Genomic DNA, 23822 nt, shown 5'->3' on the forward strand with positions numbered 1-23822 from the left:
TACAGTTGTTGATCTTCTAGTATCAGTGATTAGGAAAGTTAGCAGCAGGGACTGAAGTCAATATCTGCAAACTTGCTAATATTTAATGAAGGATATTTCTGCTTGTGTGATAATACGTGTTACATTCATGTAATGATTTATTACAGGCTGTGAGGGGCCCACAGATGGATTTGTATGATAGAACTGTACAAATTATTTCATTGGGTACCAAGGTAGTATTGCGGTTAGCACAGCACCATTACAGCTCAGGGCGTCAGAGTTTGGGGTTCAATTCTGGCATCTTCTGTAAGAAGTTTGTACATCCTTCCCGTGAGCAAGTCGGTTTCCTCCCACAGTTCGAAGATGTACCGGTTATGAGGGTAATTGGTCATTGTAAATTGTCCTGTGATTAGGTTAGGGTTAAATGAATGGGTTGCTGGGCAGAGGGGTACGTTGGGCCTGAAGGACCTCGCCACTGCTCTAAATATAATAAATAAACTGGATATTTGTGTATGTCTGAGAATTGAAACTCATGCTACAGTAGCATAGTGGTTTGCGTAACACTATTACAGCTCAGGGCATTCTGGAGTTCGGAGTTCAATTCTAGCATCGTTCTGTAAGGAATCTCAGTACATCCTCCCTGTGAAACGTGTGGGTTTCCTACGGGTGTTCAGATTTCCTCCCACAATCCATAGATGTACTTGGGTAGGTTAATTGGTCGTTGTAAATTGTCTCATGAATAGGTTAAGGTTAATTGGGGGTGTGGGGTTGCTGGGGTCATGTGGCTCAAAGGGCCTGAGGTGCCTATCCCTCGCTGTATCACTAAATAAAATTATCTTTCCCAGCCAAGGTTGCTGAGTGGAGACAAAGTGTGGCATAGGAGAGGTCCAAGTATAGATCATGGCTGACAATGAAAATAACAGCAAGGGCCAGATGCAGTTAGAAAAGTTTTTTGTTCCAGCTGAATAGATAAGAATGGAAAGAGTATGATCCTACTCAAAAGGTTTAAGAGCGAGAGGATGGTATGTCGCAGTCATTTAGATTCTTAGATAAGAATATTTTTAGGATGCTGTTCAATATAGAAACCTGACTGATAAAAATCAAGTAAGGAAAGATGGGGGTTACCTGTGGTAGCTGCAGAACATTAACGGACTTTGGACATAGAGATGTTGGTAATGAGATAGTTGTTTACAAGGGATCAAACTTTTTTGGCAGCATTGGCAACAATATTAGCAGAGAGAGTCTAATCTTTGCATGTAAAACACTTGATCATGTTTGTGGCATTCAAAGTAATTTTTTATCAAAATACGTATCCGTCACTATATACTATCTTGAGATACATACCACCTTGAATAGCATTGCCATTCAGCTCAAAACTGGCATGAGATACTATGAATTATGTTTCACTACAGTCTGTCACATCGCACCCCAGTATATCCCTCATTCTACCATTATTATCAAGCCGGAGAGCAAACTCTGATACAATGAGGTGCAGCAGCGCATGTTGGTAAAAACAATGTGTATATAATGAGTAAATTGCAAATTGGAGTTATGTACAAAGTGAGCAACAAGTGTAGTATGCAATAGGCTAAACTAAGCAATCCCACAGCTAACTGATCAGATCAAAACTTTGCAGACCTGCTATGTCCACTTTGTGGATACTGATTAAGAATTAAATGGTTATTGGAAGGAGGAATCTTTAAGAATACAGTATTAAAATCACCACCTCAAAAGTTGGGTCCCAGCATGAGTGCCAAAGCCAAATTGATACATTTGTAGCCCAGAAGCACCACACAGTTGATCTATCTTACCTTCTTCCTAAGAACCTGTCATTACAGATGCCACTTTTGAACCAATTTGATTTACTCCAAATGATCCATTAGAAAGGCTGGATAATTGGGTTGCTGCAGAGATCACTATTTGGGCTATAGGTATTCACAAACTTTATTAGTAATTTGCATAAAGGGTTCATTTGTGATATATGGTGGGAGGTGGAGTTGTTAAGAGGGTGCAGAATGGCATGGCTGGATGCAAATAGACAAAATGAATGGGAAAAATAATGTGGTAAAATGTGAAGTCATTGACCTTTGCAGAAAAATAGAAAATCAGAGTACATTTTAAATGGTGATAAATTTAAAAGTGTTTGTGTTCAGAGGAATCTGGATGTTCACGCGCGAATCATTGAAAAATGAATGTGTAGGTACAGTCAGCATTTAAATTGGGAAATTGTATTTCAAAATATAAAACTGCAGTTACTAGAAATCTGAAATGACACCAGAAAATCCTGGAAATACCAAGTCAGTCACTAGACATCTAGGGTGAAAGAAACAGAGTTAATGTTTTAGGTCCATGACCTTTATTCAAAACCAGCTGCAAGGTCATTCACTTAAAATGTTAATTCTGTTTCTCATCTTATAGATGTTACTCCTTGAGTATTTCCATCATTTTCTTTTTTTACTTGCAGGATACATCACCCCCATGGGCTTTTTGCAAGGGAACTTGAGTACAAAAATAGAATCACCTTACCACAATTTAACATAGTCATGGTAAGACCACACATAGAATATTGTAAGTTTAGTCTCCTTACCTAACAAAAGATATATTTCTAGTGGAGGAAGTTCAGTTAAGGCAGACTTGCCTTTCACTCTTTGGAGTTTAGAAGAATAACTGGGGGATCTCATTTCAAACATACAAAATTGCTGTTGATTAAGCTGGGTAGATACAGGAATGATGTTCCCCTTGGCTGGTTTATCTAGAACCAAGGGTCTCAAAATAGATTTATCAGCCATTCAAAATTGAGATAAGAAGAAGTTTCTTCCCTTATGGAGTAGGAATTATCTATCAAGAGGGCTGCCAAGGCTGGCATTCTGTATATTGAAGATAGCGGTTAATAAATTATAGGATATTAAAGAATATTAAGGAGTGCAGAGGTTAAAAAGATGAAACATGACCTAATTAGGCACAAAGGGCCAAATGGCCCTCTCTTTCTATTGATGTTCTTAGCCATGGCAAGAACCAAGCTGTCTCAGTAGTTATAACAGAAGTATACTCAACAATACAGAAAATTGCAAAATTATGAGCTGCTACACAAATAAATCTAGGATCTAGGATAAATCTAATCCAGCTAATTGTCATCCATTCAGTTTATTCTCAGTTATCAACAAAAATGGTTGAAGGTGCCATTTTCAGCATTGTCAGATGCCTCAGTCATCTATAACCTACTGGTTAGGTTCTACCATGGTTATATAGTATCAAACCTTGATCTTGTCTTGGTCTGCACATGGACTGTAAGTTGAATTTTAGATGTAAGATGAGAATGACTGCCAATGACATTAAAGCAGTATTTGAGTGAGTGTGGCATCAAGAAACCCTAGCAAAGCAGAGATCGGTGAGTATTAGTGAAGGAAAAACATGTCAATGGTTGAAGTTGTGCATCACAGAAAGGAGGATGGTTGTGGTTGGTTATGCTTGTCTCATATTTAACTGCAGGGAACCCTCGCTGTCTTGTCTTGAGCCCAAACATCTTCAGCTGCTTCATCAGTTACCTTGCTTCTTTGCAAGGTCAGGAGTGGGGGTGTCTCCTGGTGGTTGCATAACTGATAATTCCATTCCCTTCAGCAGTCCATGATTACATACAATAACCTTTATCAGCCTGTGCCTCAATGTCTTATTAGAAAAGGCAAATAATATTTGTGCCACACAAGTTGAAAACCCACCACTTCTAACAAGAGAGAATCTAACCACCTGCCTCTGAATTGACATCATAAAATTCCCTGAATTAATATCCTGGTGCATTGTGTTGGTAAGTTGTGTATGATGGAGGGTGGTGTTGGCCACCAGTTATGAGAGGCTGGATCAGCCACATAGAAAAAAGTGAAATCCTAGACAAGGCGTTACCTCCTAAAGTCGCAATGTCCTTTCTATATGGCAAGACACAGGTCAGAAGTGTAATGTAATGCTATCTGCTAGTGTGGGTGAGTACATAACACCATCCATAACAAAGCAGCATTTAACCCATTCCAACATTGCTAAACCTCCCTCCATGACTGCAATACATACCACCTACAGGTTGTCTCTTTGCTTATTCTAAAAGCTCCTCCCACATTTGCAGCCATGATCACCAAGTGGAGACCAGAGAGGAATACCAAAATCTGCAGATTCTTCTCTAAGTTGCACACTATCTTGGCTTGTTTATCGCAGCTTGGACTAAATCCTGCAGCAACACTGTGGGAGTGCCATCACAAGAAATTCAAAATGGTGACTCAATTTATCAGGTATTTTAGAGAGGGACAATAAATGCTGGTTTTGCAAGTGACATCCAAATTAAAATTAAAGTGAAGGACATTGATGATCTATTTGAAGAGAAGGGGCAGTGTTTGAGGAAAGAAAGTCAAGGATGATATAACCTAACTGCTGAGGCCAGGAAGGAGGGTTCAGTGATGAGTTAGTTTAATGCAATAGGACTGAGATAGATAGAGATGGTCCTATATCCATCGAATTTCTAGATACCCTATTTTCATCTAGTACTGGTTCATTTCCCTACTCCTGTGATATTTCTCATCCATGTTTTTGTTACATCTGGAACTGACTATTCCAATACACGGTTTGGTAGTTTCTGGTCATGCCCTTAAAACAACCATCTGACCTTAATGTGCAGTAAGTCATGCATACACATTGCCTCTTTTATAAAAGCAGAAGTGTTGGGAACACCCAGTAGGTCAGGTAGCATTTAAGAAAAACGCAGTTAATGTTTCAGGGTTCTCTGACCTGAGTACCTCTGGCATTTTCTGTATTCATTTCAGATTTCCAGCATCCCAGTGTCTTTATGTTTGCTGTGCTGATTTGTCTCCTGGTTCAGCAGAGCCTTGATTATAAATGTTTTTCATTTGTTTTTATTAAATTCTATAACAAATTTTAGTTGAAGATGACGCACAGAAGTGCCTTGGTATATTTTTACTATGTTAAAGACACTGTATAGAGCATGTTTTTAAAAATTTGACAGGACTGTTGCTCAAAACCTGCTGGCGAATTGAAGTTTATGATTTGATATCAACAGATGCAATAGTATTTGGATAATTTTAATAAGCAACTTTTGAAATGTTCGCTTCATATGTCATCATTGATGATCTTCATCCTCATGAAGCAATTGTGTTTTTTCTCTTTTAGGCTAATATCCCTTTGACAAAGGAGAAAATTAGGTGATTGAAGCTCAATTTGTAACATGTTATTAACCATTTCCACATGAATAGATCAGTAAAAGGATAATGGATGAGAGTTTTATTATTACCTTTCTGGTAAAATGAAGTGGTATAAAAGATAAGGTGATGAGATTAATGAACATAAGGAAGAGGTGCAATCAATCAAAATCCAACAGGGAGATGAGATGACAGTATTTTAGATTTAAGAGATCCTCGTGAAAGTAGCTCTGAAGGGACCTACGTACTTATCTAAACTTCATTTGTATAGGCCGGAGAACCTTGTCTGACAAACCTTATCAGCTTCGTTTGCTCATAGAAATGCAAATCAAGTGCAGCTCTGTGGCATTCACATTTTAGAAGCTATTTTTTTCTCTAAGCAGGATTTCAAGCGAAGGCATAGAGCAAAAAGGGAAGTCCCAGCCAGTGGCGTTCTAAATTATTTACAGGCAAGGGCTGTGAGGTGCATCCGTCCAGTACAAATATTACATTACAAAATAAGAATTTCAGACTGTCATAAATCTGTCTGATGTGGCAGCATTGAATAAAATAGTTTTGGTCGTCCTAGAGACATCAAATTGCCAGTCACTGCTTCATGTATCAAAGGGTGTTCTTAAGGGAACCCATGAAAATATCAATATCATGGTTAATATAAATGAAATTAATTTTTAAAGCTGGGCTAAAGGTTGACATCTGAAAAATTGCATTACTTTGCAGAAGAGAAATTTCTGTCTTAGAGTGAAATTTGAGGTCAAAGGGGCAAGTAATTTTCACAATCTTCAATGAAACCAGTGAAATATGAACTTCATTGTCACTGAGCCTCTAAGCGATAAGATAAAATGACTTGATATATCATTTGTTGCTGGTTTATCATCACCACCAGTAATTGAAAGAGAAAACACAAGATTTTAAAAATGGTTACATAATGAGGAAATGGGGCACATTGTTTTTATTTTTTTTACCTTTTCTGACATTGAACAGTCTGGACAAAGAGAGTAAATTAAAATAATTACTTGGATAAATTGAGTTTGTAGCCTAATTATAATTTTGCTGTGAATATTTAGCCCTTAAGCTGTGCCTGGGGAGGCATTCACTCATTTTCCACAATCCTGTTTTATAACTGAAAATGCCAAAGATACTTTAGTACAATGCATCTCATCAAAGCTGAAATGCAGGATATCTTTGAAAATGTCAAAAATACTACTGATAATAATTTTCTTTGCATTCATTCCATTGAATTGCTATTTTTATTATGTGCCATATATTTAGTAATAGATCATACATATCATAAAAACTGCTTGTATTTAGTTTATATGATATGCATTGATAATTTCACAAAAATCAAAATCAACACCAATGTTCATGAGTAGTCCAGTAATAGATATCTTTAGGATGGTAGAGCTAAAATGACTAAATTTTGAAAATATAATTTGAGTTGGTCCTCTTTTTGACACCTCCCTAGTAAACACTACTTTAATCATCAGATAACTGAGATAATCTAAAATCACAAAAGTATTTGGTTAGTATGTAACTTGATACACATACACAGTAATTACATGCAGATTTACTAAGAGCCATTTTTAAAAAAGGAGTTATTTTTGGGTACTTCTATTCAACCTTCTTTTGATCTTTTTCATGCAATCTGTTAACATCATGCAGAGCAAATAAGGAAACAATTTGAACTCTTGGTCTTTTTAATTCTTCTACTCTTATCATGACAAATCCAGAGTTGCAGTTCATCTGATTTCATGTCCTCTGTCTAAGATATTTAAAGGAAATAAAGTGCTGTCTTTTGGAAAAAAGGTAACCAAATTCTGAAATCCTATATTCTTCTTTGAATTGTGAAGATGATATTCAAGCTAGATTGGACTAAATCTTTGACTAGCTGTTGTATAAAATAGCATGTATTCAACTGAGAGGTTCCGCCTCATTTTATGAATTTCTGCATTTGTGATACAATGCACAAAATATGTTGCTGCAGAACTGGATGCAAGCACTCAGGTCAATTCAACAACCAACTGCATTTAGAAGCATAGGAGTCCTGACTCAAAATGCTTTAAAAAAAAGTTGTGGCTTTTTTCCCCCTTTGCTGCACCTTTCAAATGGTTATCTTGTGCATGCCATTGCAGAGCAAAGGCAGAGATGCAGTTTCTATGGCAACTGGTTCAGTGGAGGCAGAGGCCATCATCTGGGGTACTGTCAGTGAGAGAGTGCCAGAGACCTAAAAGTCCCAAAGATGGGCTGCTTCCACCTAATCCAGTTTTAATTGAACTCCAGAGACTTTGATGTGAAGCTGCAGATCAGGCAGATACTATTCCAGAGAGGAATCAGATTTGCTTAGCCAGGCCTCAGCTGTTCCTCACTACTGTCACCTTGTTTTAATGAGTACTTTAAGAAACTCTTATCATGAGCCTTCTTCTCCTGTTAGTCCTATTTGAATATTTTTGATTAATGCTGTCTTCTACACAGTGGCAGAAAAGTGGCCCAATCCGGTTGTCCCTTAACACCTTCATAATTAGGCTTTAAAATAAAAGGCAAAACTAGAGCAACAAAGACACAAAGTGGTTTCAGGCTAAGGATAGGATTAGTTTGAATTGTGCAGGCAGACTAAGCATCTGTGTCTGTCAGCTGAGATGACAGGCATTGTAACGAGTTACTCTGACAACCACTAATTCCATGGAGAGATTATGCCGAGTTCATTTGCAGTTTTTTGTTTAGGTTTAGCTGACAAAATGATACTTAACCTTTTACATAGGCAGCGTATTGCTTTGAACGGTTCTGTATATGGGATTAAAAGGTTTTGATCAGTATAAGGATCTAGTGCCTTTCATTCTTCAAAGCAATTTAAGAAAATTTATTTTAGATACTGCATTCTTTAGTAAAGGAAAGAGCTACTGATAAATACAGATGCATTAATAAGTATGATCTTTAACTTTTCCTTAATAAATAAAGTCTTTGCACTAATCTACGTGTATCAATGTGACTCACTTCTAATAGTTCATTGGGAAACATTGTCTCCACCTCATGCACATATGCAGTTTTAAAATTTCTGTATGAAATATTCTGCACCAATAATAAAAATATATAGGTGTGTGACATATTATTTTCTATTAGTAAGTCAGTAAATTTTCAATAATTACAGGTAAAATATGTACATACATATAGCAGAGTATATATTTTATGTAAGAGTATTGTTGCACTATATTTTCAAGATTAGTATTACCTCTTACAAATGTTGCAAATGTTATTAAAATGATATAATCAATTCTATTTTTCAGTATATAAAAACAGGTTTTTAAACCATGTATATATTTTGCACATGAGCATACAAATCTGTTTAATAAGTTATATAATTTCCAAAATGTTTTTCATGTTTACAATTTCTTGAAAGCTTTATCAATAAATCATGTTCTTTTAACTATTTATTTCTGTGATAATGCTCACATTTGAAAGGGATTATGCAATTCATTTAAATTCTTTTAAGCTATAGGAATGTTTTCATTAAAGTTCAAAGTAAATTTATTAACAAAGTACATATATATTGCTGTAAACAACCCTGAGATTCATATTCTTGTGGGCATACTCAATAAATCCAATTATGATAATAGAATCACTGAAAGACTGCACCAACTGGGCAGACACAAGCTTCCTCCCTTTAAGAATAGCCATTTATTTCTATCTTTGTTCATAGATTTTGACATATACTGAAGGACTTCATGGAAAATGGCTGTTCAGCGAAATCCGTGCTATTTTCTCCAGGCGCTACTTGCTGCAAAATACTGCACTAGAAATTTTTATTGCCAATCGGAGTAAGTACTTCTCTTAATGATACATGGTCATTAGTTATTTTGCTGGCATATTTCTGCTTAATTATTTAACCTGTGTGAAGTTATTACAATATATTAACAAACTTTGCAGCATTGTTAGAGAAATTTGGAGAATGATGAAAAAAATATTCTTTACTCAGAAAAGATATTTATTTTCAGTAAATATAATGTAAAAATTGTCCTGCTAAAGAAGTAACATTAAGAACTGCACTTTGGAGATGGGAACGATTTTTTTCAATTTCTGATCCCATCATTTTATTTAGAACTATTGAATTGAGAGAGAGAAATTGTTAAAATCAGAGCAACACTTTGCGTCTCCAGTTGTTAAAACTCTTTGATATCTAGAAAATTGTAGTGTGTTAATTATAATCCAAAAGCAGTAAGTAACAATTGCTAATAACCAGCAATCTACCTTAATTTTCGATCCTTATGTGCTCCTATTTTTCTTTCAAAATAATCAAAATGTTCTTCAAAAATATCTGAAGTACTTTAAATTTCCAAAATTAATGAGAAAACTGCTGCACTCTATACATTTCATTCTAAACACATGCATTGGAATACCACAAAAAAGACAATATTGTAACTGAACTGTTCTGTGAAATGGTTCATGTATTTGCTGTCCTAGCATGGGTTAAAATTGTGACACATATTTCCACAAAATCTCTGATGTAGACTACTCCAATTTTGTGATGATGTCCATGCGGTAAAGTTTGTTTAAATCCATGTTCATGTTTGCAGCAGAAAATCTTTTTTTGGGAATGGATTTCAGCAGAGAAACGGAAATAACCCGTTGCCCATTGAAAACTGTGATTTATGTGTGGACAAAGGGACTTGCAATTCTGCATCTGTTATATATCTAATTGCAAAGAGATGTTCTATTAAACAAAAAAAACTACAATATAAATCACAGAAGGTGATGTCATGTTAAAAATGTACTTTTATTGTTTGTTTCTTTGCCAGCTGCTGTCATGTTCAACTTCCCAGACCAAGCCACAGTGAAGAAAGTCGTTAACAGTTTGCCCCGTGTTGGAGTTGGCACAGGTTTTGGGTTACCCCAAACTAGGTATGTAGCTATATTATTAAAAATGTTCCTTATTCTCCTGAGATGTTATTTTTAGAGATTTTGTTTTCACGACCTATTCTATTTTAGCATACTGTATATAGTGAAGAATATGCTGTTTTCATTGTTACAAAAAGAAATTCAGCTCTCAACTCCAAAGCAGCTTTTGTGCTCCAGGTTCATCTTTAAACATTATTAACACACACAATGCCCTGGGATTCTGTTCTGTTACTCAAAAAATTTCATTCATTAAAATGCAACATGCATTTATTTTGTCATATAGTGTAGTAATGCTAAATCCATAAATCAATGCTAAAATGGCACTGCATTGTGTCAACTTGGTCTTGTTGAACTAATTGAACTAGCACAGCTGTGAAACTGAGCAAACTGGCTTTTAAAAGTAAAGAAGAATGCAAATCATGCCATATGACAATATCCAGTTGCTGTCAACTATAATTTTTGTCAGACCCATTCTGTTTGTGTTGAATGTTTTCAGATGCCACGAAAAAGACTATTAAAACTCTGCTGGGGAAAGTTAAACAGAATGAGCAAAACCATGAAAAGCTCTAGTGATTTCCTCTTGTGGTACTTTCATTAAGCTCATTTACATTGTGAACATGAATTCACAAATCTGGTGAATCTGTAGTTGATTGTTGGTAAAGCATTGAGAAACTAGGTCACTTTGCTAACTGTGTTGAGTAGTGAGTCTGTCACATTTTACTTAATCTCAAAGAAGCAGTGAAATAGATTTACAGTTTCTTTCCCTGAGACAAGTGAAGTTTTATTTTTCTGCGCAAAGTACAGGCAGGCATATGAGGCTGTTGCTCATTTTGAATAATCTTTTTAAAGGAAAGGTAGAAGCACAAATTTAGTCTCTACAATCTGTTTTCTATATACTACTTGGATAGGAGCCAAAAACTCTTACTGTAGTAGGGTAGTGGTTGTATTAGTTCTCTGTGAAAATTAAATTGTATGTTGTTATTTAAATACAGTGGATTCTGGTTAATTGGGACACATCAGGACCAGTACATTTTGGCCCAATTAAGTGGCTGCCCTAATTAGTTAAAGTTTCATGAAAATAGTAAGGTTTTAAAAATGATAAACTACTTGTTAACTGAATAATGAATTGCATAGTCAAGTGAAAAACGAAACAAATCAGAACACGATCAAACTACTTCAGTACTATAAAGCTGCATTAGTTCCTAATCGATGGAGGAATTCATTCAGTGTACGCTTCTGTATTCTTTTGATTAACTGTAAATTAACAAAATAAACGCTGACATGTAGTGCAAATAGTGGACTGCCTTCAGACAGTACTTTCAACGATTGAATCCTCCAAATCTTTATTTTCATTTAAAGATTCAAGATGATTGTTAATACCTTCAAGTTCTTCATAATTCCTAACTTGTTGAAGTAATGAAATCGTTTCATTCTCATGCCCGTCTGCTTCTGGCATCTCCAAGCTTGAATGCTTGAAACCACAGTGAGCATAACAGTTCTGATTTATCGTACTGTTTATTATTTGCCAACTACCAGTGGCAAAGTTGCTGCTTTTTGAACACAAACATGCAACTGGCATTATTTAAAAATTTTTTGCTCTAAGCAGGGTGTAGTGTCTTAACGGATACATGGCGTGCAAACGACTGACGCTAGTTAGAATATATTTGGCATCAGTCTTCTGGTCCAATTAAGTGGCAGAGTGTCCTAACTAAATGAAGGGAATCCCTTCTGTTTTCTCAATTAGTTCTTATTCTTTAAGAGTTATCCCAAATAAGCGGCTGCCTCAGTTAACTTAATTAACCGCAATCCACTGTACTTGAAAATTTATACAGTGTCTTTTAATAATGTAATCAATAAATTTATTGTAACATAATAATAAGAGCATTTAAAATTTCTTTTTGTGCATGATCTACAGACGAATCACTCTGGCTAATCCCCGCCAACTGTTTAAAGCGTCTAATATGATGCAGCGTTGGCAGAGACGAGAAATTTCCAACTTCGAATACCTCATGTTTCTCAACACAATTGCTGGTAAAGGAATATTGAAGCTTTTTTTTTAGATAGTGTTGTTTAAAACTTACTAGTAATTGTAAATACATGGCATTAGACAAAGGTTCTATAAGCTTGCAATGCAGGTGACTGGTAGGGGAATTAATGATATAATACCTGGTGCAAGCTTATGTCTTGAGTCATATTTATTCTGAAAGCAGATTCTGCAAGCCTACTGGAAAACATCTAGCATACAAGTGATGAAAATAATGATGGTAAAGGAATAATAGCTGAGAATCTACTATTTGAAGAGGGAATTGGAGATTAATCTGAACTTTAAATTGATTTAGGAAATGTAACAAATTTCAATTAATTGGACTGAGTAATTTAGTTTTATTATTCATCACCATTTAACCAAATTCAAATTTTCTGTAAACCTGAAGTAAGAAATGGGATTTGAAGTTATTCATTTGGTTGAACAGATAAAATAGATTAGTTACATATGTTCCAAAATAAATAATTACTCCATAGTTTTTTAAATTGCTATCTCTTTCCTTCCGGGATGATCCATACCGTACATCACACTTACTGTAATTTAAATCGTGGCTGTGACTGCCCTGCTTCTTGAGTTCCAGCAATCTCAAGCACATCATTTGGATTTGGTTTAACAGACCCTTTTAACATTTTGAAATTTCAGATAGGCCAGCTATCCCGTAGCTCAGGTGTTGCAAGGTAAGTATCATTTAGATTGCAATGCTTGCTGAAGATAACGTTTTCCAGTTATGGCCTTATCATTGTTGTGAACTCATTAACAGCTCTCGGAATTTGTGCCCTTTCTTAATTCTTATACGCCAAAATTTGTCTGATTTTCTTCATTGCCTCAATTTTATTTTGTTGCAAGTTTGAAATATTTAATTTCTAATTTTGTTCAAATAGTGAAATTATAAAATGTGTGTGCAAATGTTATTTAGAATTTAAGAAAGCCTGTTAGTTATTCATCACTGTACACACTGAACCATTCAATTAATAACAAAGTGCAGCTTGATTTCTCATTGGAAACAAATGCACCAATGGACTAATCAATGTGGAGTATAAGCTTTGTCAACATTTCAACTGGTTATTGTGGGGAAAAATAAATGGATAGGAGTTGAAATTCTATTTGTTGTATTCCCATTATAATGCATCTCCTTTTAGCTGATTCATGTAACATTATTTTCCTTGACTGGTACTCAGACCTTATTAAATATTAAAATATACTTGAGCTTTGAGCATGTGGTCTGTTTATATGCCGGTTTGCATGAATGTTTTGATTAGAAATGAGAACATTTAAGCAGAAATGGGGGAAAGGAAGAGTTTGATCAGTTCACAAACAGCAGAAATATTTATGTTAATTTTATCTCATTAGATGTAATTTAAAAGATGATTTCCATCGTGCATTATTCGCATATGTTTAGATTTTCAAATTTAAGCGGAATTTGAAATGCTGTTGGTATCTCTTTCTAAATTAGCATGTCACTTTCAGCAAGTTCTTTTACACATTGTTTTCAAGTTGTAAACCAATTTATTGGAGCAAATACAAAAAGATGTACGTAGTTTAATATAAGAAGAAATGTATACTTCAAGAATATTTATATTCCAATCCTACTGTTGGAGTGTAACTTGTGCTTCTTCTACCTAATTTAAAAAAAATCCAACAGATTTAGAACCGCAAAATATAGATGTCCTGCGGTCTGCTTTCAATCTCTCACCTCATAGACAATTGCCATTCCACTTTCCAGATCATCATCAACTCTAGTTTTCTGTTCATAGATGACATCAACTTTAGTTATGATATCAGCTCCATCATAAACTATCTATCCTCAACTGCTTGCTTGTTTCTTCGTAATTATTATGTTCAATGCCTCAGAAAAGAAATGTTTTTCTCTTGCTTCAGCTGTTACTCCAGCCCAGACATCCTTACCCCATCCACAATAACACTGCTGCTACTCACAGTGGCAGCACTTCTTTTATTGCTATCATTAAAGTTACAAAGTTTATCAGCCATGTTATTCTTCTGGTTTAGATTTCACTACCATGTCCATTACCAACAATACAATATTACTTTGTTCAAGGCAGAACCTTTTAGATCTATATTGCTAAAAAAGTGAAACAATTTTGTTAGGATCCAACCAATAATTCAGTATTCTTGTCTGATCCTTATTCTTAGTGAATTAGGTGAGTCCATTAAACAGAGCTACCTTGAATTTATGGTCCAGATGGCAGTTCTGCATGGGCTCTTCCTGAGGCAAATAGCTGGCTGTAGTGACAAAAACATCACTGACAACGGGTGTAAAACCTGATGCTTAAATTGAAACCCACCAGCCTCTGGGTCCAAAGTATAATTCTCCGTAACTTCCACCACCTCCAACGGGAAGCCTTTTTTAAACAAAGGGGCTTCCCTTCTTCCACCATCAATTCTGCTCTCAAACGCATCTCTCCCATTTCCCGCACATCTATCCTCACCCCATCCGCCCGCCACCCCACTCGGGATAGGGTTCCCCTTGTCCTTACCTACCACCCCACCAGCCTCCAGGTCCAATGTATAATTCTCCATAACTTCCGCCACCTCCAACAGGATCCCACTACCAAGCACATCTTTCCCTCCCCTCCCCTTCTGCTTTCCACAGGGATCGCTCCCTACGCAACTCCCTTGTCCATTCGTCCCCCCATCCCTTCCCACCGATCTCCCTCCTGGCACTTATCCTTGTAAGCAGAACAAGTGCTACACCTGCCCTTACACTTCCTCCCTCACCACCATTCAGGGCCCCAGACAGTCCTTCCAGGTGAGGCGACACTTCACCTGTGAGTCGGCTGGTGTGGTATACTGTGTCCGGTGGTCCCGGCGTGGCCTTTTATATATTGGTGAGACCCGATGCAGACTGGGAGACCGTTTTGCTGAACACCTATGCTCTGTCCGCCAGAGAAAGCAGGATCTCCCAGTAGCCACACGTTTTAATTACACGTCCCTTTCCCATTCTGATATGTCTATTCATGGTCTCCTCTACTGTCAAGATGAAGCCACGCTCAGTTTGGAGGAACAACACCTTATATACCGTCTGGGTGGCCTCCAACCTGATGGCATAAACATTGACTTCTCTAACTTCTGTTAATGCCCCTCCTCCTCTTTTTACCCTATCCCTGATTTATTTAGTTTTTTTCCCCCTCCCCTTTTTTTTCTCTCTCTGCCCATCACTCTGCCTGCTCTCCATCTCCCTCTGGTGCTCCCCTTTCCCATTTCTTTCTCCCTAGGCCTCTCGTCTCATGATCCTTTCCCTTCTCCAGCTCTGTATCCCTTTTGCCAATCACCTTTCCAGCTCTTAGCTTCACCCCACCCGCTCTGGTCTTCTCCTATCATTTCGCATTTCCCCCTCCCTCTCCTACTTTCAAATCTCTTACTATCTTTTCTTTCAGTTAGTCCTGACGAAGGGTCTCGGCCCGAAACGTCGACAGTGCTTCTTTCTATAGATGCTGCATTCCACCAGCATTTTGTGTGTGTTGCTTAAATTGAAAGTTGGATACATCAAAAATTATTTTTAAAAGCATTAGTATTCAGACCATGCACACAAACACACACACCCATTTATTTTAATAGATTTGTTGTACGTGATGCCTGGTTAATCTAGTACTAGTTGTGCTTCTGGATTTCCTAGCCGGAGAACTGTAGAATCCACAGAAGTGTGTACTGACTTGTAAACTCAATTGAGAAGTATAACTGGGCATGGCAGAGGTTCCTTGTCTAGTAGTCAGCTGAGCACAACCTCTAGATACCAGCCCATGCACAGAGAGATACATTGCAGAACATTGTACTGTTTCAACAACCCTTGTTTCTAGTTGTTTATCACACACATCATCTCTTATCTCAGTCTTAGTTACCTGAAGACTCTAGTGGTATTTGCTGAAAACTTTGGTTCATCCTTCCAAAATCACAATTCATTTATAGTTCAACTACTTGATAATCTGCCCTCCACCCAGCAAATTTGCTTCTAATTGCTATTCCAAAACAAAATAAATTTACACATTTAAATTTCCATGTCTTACTCACTTTCTTCTTCCGTAATCTGCAATGACCGTACATTTTAGCCAGTGCTCTGAGCTTCAGTTATGTAAATGCTGCTCCATCTTCACTACTAGTACAAAATAAAAACAGGAAACACTGGGATAAAATACTCAAAGGGTTAGGCAGTATCTGTAGAAAGAAAAACTCTTAATATTTCAGGTCCAGGTCTCTTTGTTGGAAATCAGGATCTGATGAAGGTATCTGATTTGAAACATTAACTAACTCTCTTTACACTGGTGATGCCTAATGTGCTGAATGTTTCCAGATTTTTCCAATTTTATTTCAAATTTCCAGCATCAGCATTTTGATTGACATTCATTAACAGTGTCTTTAATTGATGCAATTTATTTTTTTACTCTTGAGGACACATTCCCTTAATGTTTACTCCACTGACTCTGATGGGTCAGAACTTTCTTTCAGACTTAAAATGCAATCCTCTTTTTCTATCCCTCATACTCTTGTTCACTGCTTTCATGTACATCAAGAAACTTGAGACATTTTATTATATCAATGGTATTAATTTGATACAGGTTGTTATAGGAATAAGAGATAATGAGTTGTTCCATCTCTTAATAAAATCACAATCAATGACAGATTTGCACCAGTTTCCTGCACTAGTTCCATTTTCCTTGATTTCCGTATTATCTTAAAATCTTCCAGTTCTCCTCTTCAATTGTAACAATTTTCCACTGCTGTGGTGGAACTGAATCTTGTTTTTTCCACTTGTTGGCTTCCTTTAGGAAATGTAATATATATGTATTTTTATGTGTGCTGCTGAAATTATATATATTTGTTTTCATATGTTAAAAATATATTACCATGTGCAATTTAACTGCTTGGAAGCTTTAATGCCCAATTTACTGCATATCCAGCTCATGAACTAAATTCTGTTTCTTTTCCTGTTGAGGTCGAACCTACAGTGACTTAAATCAGTATCCGGTCTTTCCGTGGGTGATAACTAATTATGAATCAGAAGAACTGGATCTGACTCTGCCAAGCAATTTCAGAGATTTGTCCAAGGTATTGTCTCTTAAATTTAACAGTGCTATCAGTTAGAACATTCAGAATCAAGTGATACACTGAAGCTTCAAATATCTTCTGGGTTTCATTTTTACATTTTTTGTTAATTTTTTTTCATGCGTCATCCCACCTTTAAATATTCCTCTGTAAGCTGGTTATCTTGAATATAGATACTTTTATCACAAATGACAAAATCTGCAGATGCTGGAAATCTAAGCAACACATACAAAATGCTGGAGGAACTCAGCAGGCCAGGCATCATCCATGGAAGAGATTACAGCCAACATTTCAGACTGAGACACTTCATCAGGAATGGAGAGAAAATAATGTCAGTAAGAAGGTGGGGAGAGAGGAGGAAAAAATGGTAGTGCCTCCCTTCTTCCACCATTCCTCATTCCCATTCCCTCTCACCTTATCTCCTTACCTGCCTATCACCTCCCTCTCTCCCTCTGCTGCTCCTTCTCCTTTCCTTTCTTCCATGGCCTTCTGTTGTCTCCTATCAGATTCCCCTTTCTCCAGCCCTGTATCTCTTTCACCAATCAACTTCACCCCTCCCCCCCCAGTTCACCTATCACCTTGTATGTCTTTCTCCCCTCCCCCCACCTTCTTACTCTGACTACTCATCTTTTTTTCTCCAGTCCTGGTGAAAGATGTTGGCCCAAAATGTCGACTGTACTCTTTTCCATAGATGCTACCTGACCTGCTGAGTTCCACCAGCATTTTGTGTGTGTTGCATGGATACTTTTATTGTTAGTTTGGCCGTTTTGTTTTTTAGCTTAGCTTCATTGGGAAGTATTTGAACTTAATGGGCCATTAAATTTTGTAAGATTTATTGGCTTCTTATTAAGTGCTTCTTATAATAAAAAAATTGCTGGATTTGCATCTTTCCCATATTGTTCCTATCTTTTCCCTTTTTCTGCATGTTACCTCCATAGTCTTTTACAACCTTAATAAATCAATTTTTATTTTTCTATTCTCTTCAGTACTCCAGTACCTCCCTCCTGTTTTGCTGAATCCCATGTCCACTTTGTTTTGTTCTCTTCCTGTCCCATGGCTTAATACCAATCTCACAACCTACTTCTTCCCACTCTGCTGCTTCACACTACCCCTCCCTTCTCTCTGATCATGCTCCCCATCTTTCCTTCCTGTCCTTCACACCCCCGAGTCAGCCCTTCCTTTCACACATGGACCACTTCTCCATCCCTCCAATTATTCTTACTTTTTGTCTCTTCCCTGCTTCTTAGTAGCAGGGATTTTAGAATCATTGATTAGCTAAAAAAAGTTTCACTGCTAAACTTTCAGATCAGCTTTCCTCCTCACTTGAAGTTTTCAGTTATAAATGCTGTCAATTCTTAAAGAAAGATATATTTTAGAATTTTGGGGATTTTCGGTCCAGTCTGAATGTTGAACTGAGATGGCTGGAAAGGAGGATGTTTCAAGAATAACTTCCAATTTAGGTGCCATTTTGTAAAGATTCACAAGTTATTTTAATATTTGACTGTTTCCTGGTGTCTTCTTTTCTATTCTGATCTGTTTCTTATCTATGATTAAAGAAAAAAAAAGTTGAGGAAGTATGGTAGGTATGCACTTTTAGATTCGATAAATATTCTTTAACATATGTACATGCCAGGATTTCCTATTATCCACCATTTTGGTTATTAATTTTTTTTGGCAATTACCAGTGTTTTATTTCTGAAGGAGTGCTCGAAATTGAACTAATAATAGAAGATGTTGAAAATACTCAACAGGTCAAGTAATATTTGTGGAGCTGAAAACAGAATTAATGTTTCTGATTGATGACCTTTTAACAGAAGCATATTGATTGTGTTTTGATGTTTTACCCGCCATCATTCTTTGACCATGTATTTATTTTGATAACAAGTATAATACTTGATATATATGGTTGATACGAGAATTCAAGTGTTTTAAGGAAAGTTGTACAAGTACAAGTAATGGTATTAGAAGTGCAGATTTAGCAACAGTCAGGACATCACCTAGTTCCAGCAGTCATAGTAAAGTGATTTCTGCTCGGACAGTACCTGAGCTGTGACTGTAAATTTTTAATTATTTTGGAGTGGGATATACTTTCTGAAATCCTTGAGGTAGAGGTTTTGGAATCCAGATTTATCAGGAAGAAGATTTCAGGGGTGGAAGGAGCTCTTTGTGGTTTTGGAATTGAGGTACACTTGGAGTACAGTATAGCATTAAGATGGGTCCTAAAACTGAAGGAAAGCGGTCAGTTTGGATACAGTGGGCTGATGAGGCAATGACTTTGATTCTGTAATTCTAATTACAACGGGAAGAGGGAGGTAGTTCCTAGAGGCTCGAAGGACTAGGTTAGTTTATTTCGTAATATGAAGTCATAGAACACTAACGCACAGAAACATGGTCTTCACTCATCTAGTCTGTGCTGAACCATTAATCTGCCTAATTTCATTAACCTGCTCTTGGACCAGCTCCCCCCATACCTCTCCCGTCCATGTACCTATCCAAATTTATCTTAAATGTTGAAATTAACCTGCATCCACCACTTGTGCTGGCAGCTCATTCCACACTCTCACCACCTTCTGAATGAAGAAGTTCCTCCGCATGCTCCTCCTTAAACATTTCACCTTTCACCCTTAACCTCTAGTTGCAGTATCACCCAACCTCAGTGGAAAAAGCCTGCTTGCATTTACCCTATCAACACCCCTCATTATTTTGTATACTTCCATCAAGTATCCCCTCATTCTTCTATGTTCAAGGGAATAAAGTCCTAATCTACTCAAACTTGCCCTATAACCCAGGTCCTCAGGTCCCGGAAACATCCTTGCAAATTTTCTCTGCTCTCTTTCAATCTTTCCTGTAGGTAGGTGACCAAAACTGCAAACAATACTTCCAATTAGGCTTCACTAACATCCTATAAAATTCCAACATAACATCCCAAGTCCTGTACTCAATACATTAGCCTTCATAAATCAATCTGCCAAAAGCTTTTTTTACAGTCCTATCAACCTGTGACATCACTTTCAAGGAATTATGGACCTGTATTCCCAGATCCTTCTGTTCTACTGCACTCCTCTGGGCCCTACTGCTTACTGTCAAAGACCTACCATGGTTGGTCCTCCAAAAGTGCACCTCACACTTGTCTGCATCAAATTCCATCTGCCATTTTCAACCCGTTATTTAGGCTGGTCTCGAACCCACTGCAAGCTTTGATGGTCTTCCTCACTGTCCACTACACTCTCATGGTGTCATCTACAAATTTGCTCATCCAGTTTACCAGATTCTCTTCCAGATCATTGATGTAGATGACAAACAACAACGGACCCAGCACCAATCCCCATGGTACACCACAAATCATAGGGGTCCAGTCAGATAGACAACCATCTAGATTCACTCTCTGTCTTCTCCCACAAAGCCAATGTCTAATGCAATTTACTAATTCATCTTGAATGCCAAGCGACTGAACCTTCTTAGCTAACCTCCCAAGTGGGATCTTGTCAAATGCCTTGCTAATGTCCATTAGACAACAGCTACTGTCTTGCCTTCACTGACTTTCCTGGAAACTTCCTTGAAAAACTTTATAAGATCGGTTAGGGATGACCTACCATGCAGAGAGCAATGTTGACTGTCCCTCATCAGCCCCTGTCTATCCAAATACTTAAATATCTGACCCCTTAGAATTCCTTCCAATAACTTTCCCATGACTAATGTCAGGCACATTGGCCAAAAATACCTTGCCTTATTTTGGAGCCTTTCTCAAACAACAGAACAGCATTGGCTGTCCTCCAATCCTCCAGCACCTCACCACTGGCTAAGAATGTTTTAAATACAAGACATAAGACATTGAAACAGAACTAGGCAATTCAGCCTATCAAGTCTGCTCTGCCATTTCATCATGGCTGATGATTTCCCTCTTAACCCCATTCTCCTGCATTCTCCCTGTAACCTTGCACATCTTGACTACTCAAGAACCTATCAGCCTCTGTTTTAAATATACCTAATGACCTGGCCTCCACAGCCACCTGTGGCAAAAAATTCTACAGATTTACCACCCTCTGGCTAAATAATTTCTTCCTCATCTCCATTCTAAATGGTCGTCACTGCATTCTGAGTTTATGCCCTCTGATCCTGGGCTCACCCATGTCCACTCCACACCCACTGTATCTAAGCCTTCTAACATTTGATAGGTTTTATTGATATCCAGCTCCCGATCCCCACCCCCAACTTTGTTCTCTGAATTCCAGCAACTAGATAGATAGATACTTTATTGATCCCAAGGAAATTACAGTATCACAGTAGCATTACGAGTTCACAGATAAACAAATATTAGAAGAGTGTAAGACAGAATAAAAAATAAGTTGCTTCAAACAGAGTAACAGGAGGGGGTCATCACTTCCCTGGCTATAGGTTGACTCATTATAGACTCATTATCAGTACAGGCCCAGAGCCATCAAACATCCCTCATATGATAACCCTTTCATTCCTGAAATCATTCTAGAACCTCCTCTGAACCCTCTCCAATGTCAGCACATCCTTTCTTAGCTAAGGGACCCAGAACTGCTCACAATACTTCATGTGAGGCCTTAACAGTGCCTTATAATTGCTTTTATATTCTAGTTCTCTCAAATTGAAAGAAAACATTGCATTTGCCTTCCTCATCACTGATTCAACCTGCAAGTTAACTTTTAAGGAGCCCTGCAAGATGACTTCCAAGTATCTTTGCGCCTCAGATTACTGAATTTTCTCCCGATTTAGAAAATAGTCTATGCTTTTATTCTTTCTACCAAAGTACATGGTCATACACTTACCAACATCTGCTATTTCTTTGTCCATTCTCCATTCTTTGTCCAGTCTTAAGTCTGTCTGCAGCCACCCTGCTTCTCAATGCTACCTGCTCCTCCTCCTATCTTCATATCATCTGCAAACTTGGCCATAAAACCATTACTTCTGTTATCCAAATCAATCACATACAATGTAAAAAGAAGCAGTCCCGAACTCCTCTCCAAACTCCACTAATCACCAGCTGCCAATCAGAAAAGACTCAGTTTATTCCTACTTTTGGCCTCATCTCAATCAGCCAATTCTCCATCCATGCTGGTATCTTTCCTGCAGTTCCATGTGTTTCTACCTTGCTAATCTGCCTCATGTGCAACACCTTGTCAAAGGCCTTCTGAAAATCCAAGTACACAACATCCACCAATTCTCCTTTGTCTAGCCTGCTTGTTATTACGTCAGTCACAGATTCAATGGTTAAGTGTAGAGCAAAAGTCATAAACTACAGCCTTCAAGGGTCAATGCCATGGCCAAAAATGCGGCAGGAGAAGCAGAATTCAAACCAGGCTGAAGAATAGAGGGATGTGACCTCCTCTTGGTAGCGAATGGCCATCACTAGAAAATAAGTTTGATTATCTCAGGGCAAGGCTGCTGTATCAGAGGCAGATGAGGCAGATCTCAAGTGCTTGTTGCACTGAAACTTGGTTAAATGCGGATACACTGGATTCAGTGATACGACCAGAAGGTTTTACGATTTTCAGAATGAATCAAACCGCAAACTCTGGTAAGGAAAAAGGTGGCACCATTTGCTTTCAGTTAATTTTCGTTGGTGCACAAATGTTGGGATTATGTCAACTTCTGCAGTTCGCCTACTGACACAACCAATTGGCAGATGATGCAGTAGCCACTGCTCTACATACTGTCTTTACACATCTGGAGAAGAAGGATGGCTATGTGAGAATGCTATCCTTGGACTACAGTTCAACACCATAGTTCCATCCAGACTCAACAGGAAGCTCAGAGACCTCAGCCTTCACCCTGCCTTGTGCAGCTGGATCCTGGACTTCCTGTCAGATCACCGGCAAGTGGTAAGAGTGGACTCCCTCACCTCCACCCATCTGACTCTCAACACAGGAGCCCTTCAGGGCTGTGTTCTAAGTCTCCTCTTTTACTCCCTGTATACTCATGACTGTGTCGCCACCCACAGCTCTAATCTGCTAATTAAATTTGACGATGACACTTCATTGATTGGCCTAATCTCAAACAACAAACAGGTGGCCTATAGGGAAGAAATCATCTCTCTGACACAGTGGTGTGAAGAAAACAACCTCTCCCTCAATGCTGCAAAAGCAAAGGAGCTGGTTATGGATTACAGGAGGAATGGAGACAGGCTAACCCCTATTGTCATCAATGGATCTGGGGTTGAGAGGGTAAACAGCTTTAAGTTCCTCGGCATCCACATCACCAAGGACCTCATGTGGTCTGTACACAACAGCTGTGTGCTGAAAAAGACACAAGTCAAGTCAAGTCACTTTTATTGTCATTTCGACCATAACTGCTGGTACAGTACATAGTAAAAATGAGACGACGTTTTTCAGGACCATGGTGTTACATGACACAGTTCAAAAACTAGACTGAACAACGTAAAAAAAACAACACAGAGAAAGCTACACTAGACTACAGACCTACACAGGACTGTATAAAGTGCACAAGAACAGTGCAGGCATTACAATAAATAATAAACAGGATAATAGGGCAAGGTGTCAGTCCAGACTTCGGGTATTGAGGAGTCTGATAGCTTGGTGGAAGAAACTGTTATATAGTCTGGTCGTGAGAGCCCGAATGCTTCGGAGGCTTTTCCCAGACAGCAGGAGGGAGAAGAGATTGTATGAGGGGTG

General features: G+C 37.8%; 1 protein-coding gene across 2 annotated transcripts in view; it reads left to right on the forward strand.

Annotated features, from left to right (window-relative positions):
- Positions 1 to 23822, forward strand: part of lrba (LPS-responsive vesicle trafficking, beach and anchor containing) — an 807866-nt gene that overhangs the window by 528271 nt on the left and 255773 nt on the right. For both annotated transcript variants that reach the window (XM_073042906.1, XM_073042907.1), the window contains exons 40-43: positions 8866 to 8983; positions 9962 to 10064; positions 11977 to 12092; positions 17054 to 17166. In XM_073042906.1, the coding sequence (XP_072899007.1) occupies positions 8866 to 8983; positions 9962 to 10064; positions 11977 to 12092; positions 17054 to 17166 (450 nt within the window). The remainder of the gene's footprint in view (positions 1 to 8865; positions 8984 to 9961; positions 10065 to 11976; positions 12093 to 17053; positions 17167 to 23822) is intronic.

The sequence above is a fragment of the Hemitrygon akajei genome, chromosome 4, assembly GCF_048418815.1.
Source record: "Hemitrygon akajei chromosome 4, sHemAka1.3, whole genome shotgun sequence".
NCBI lineage: Eukaryota > Metazoa > Chordata > Chondrichthyes > Myliobatiformes > Dasyatidae > Hemitrygon > Hemitrygon akajei.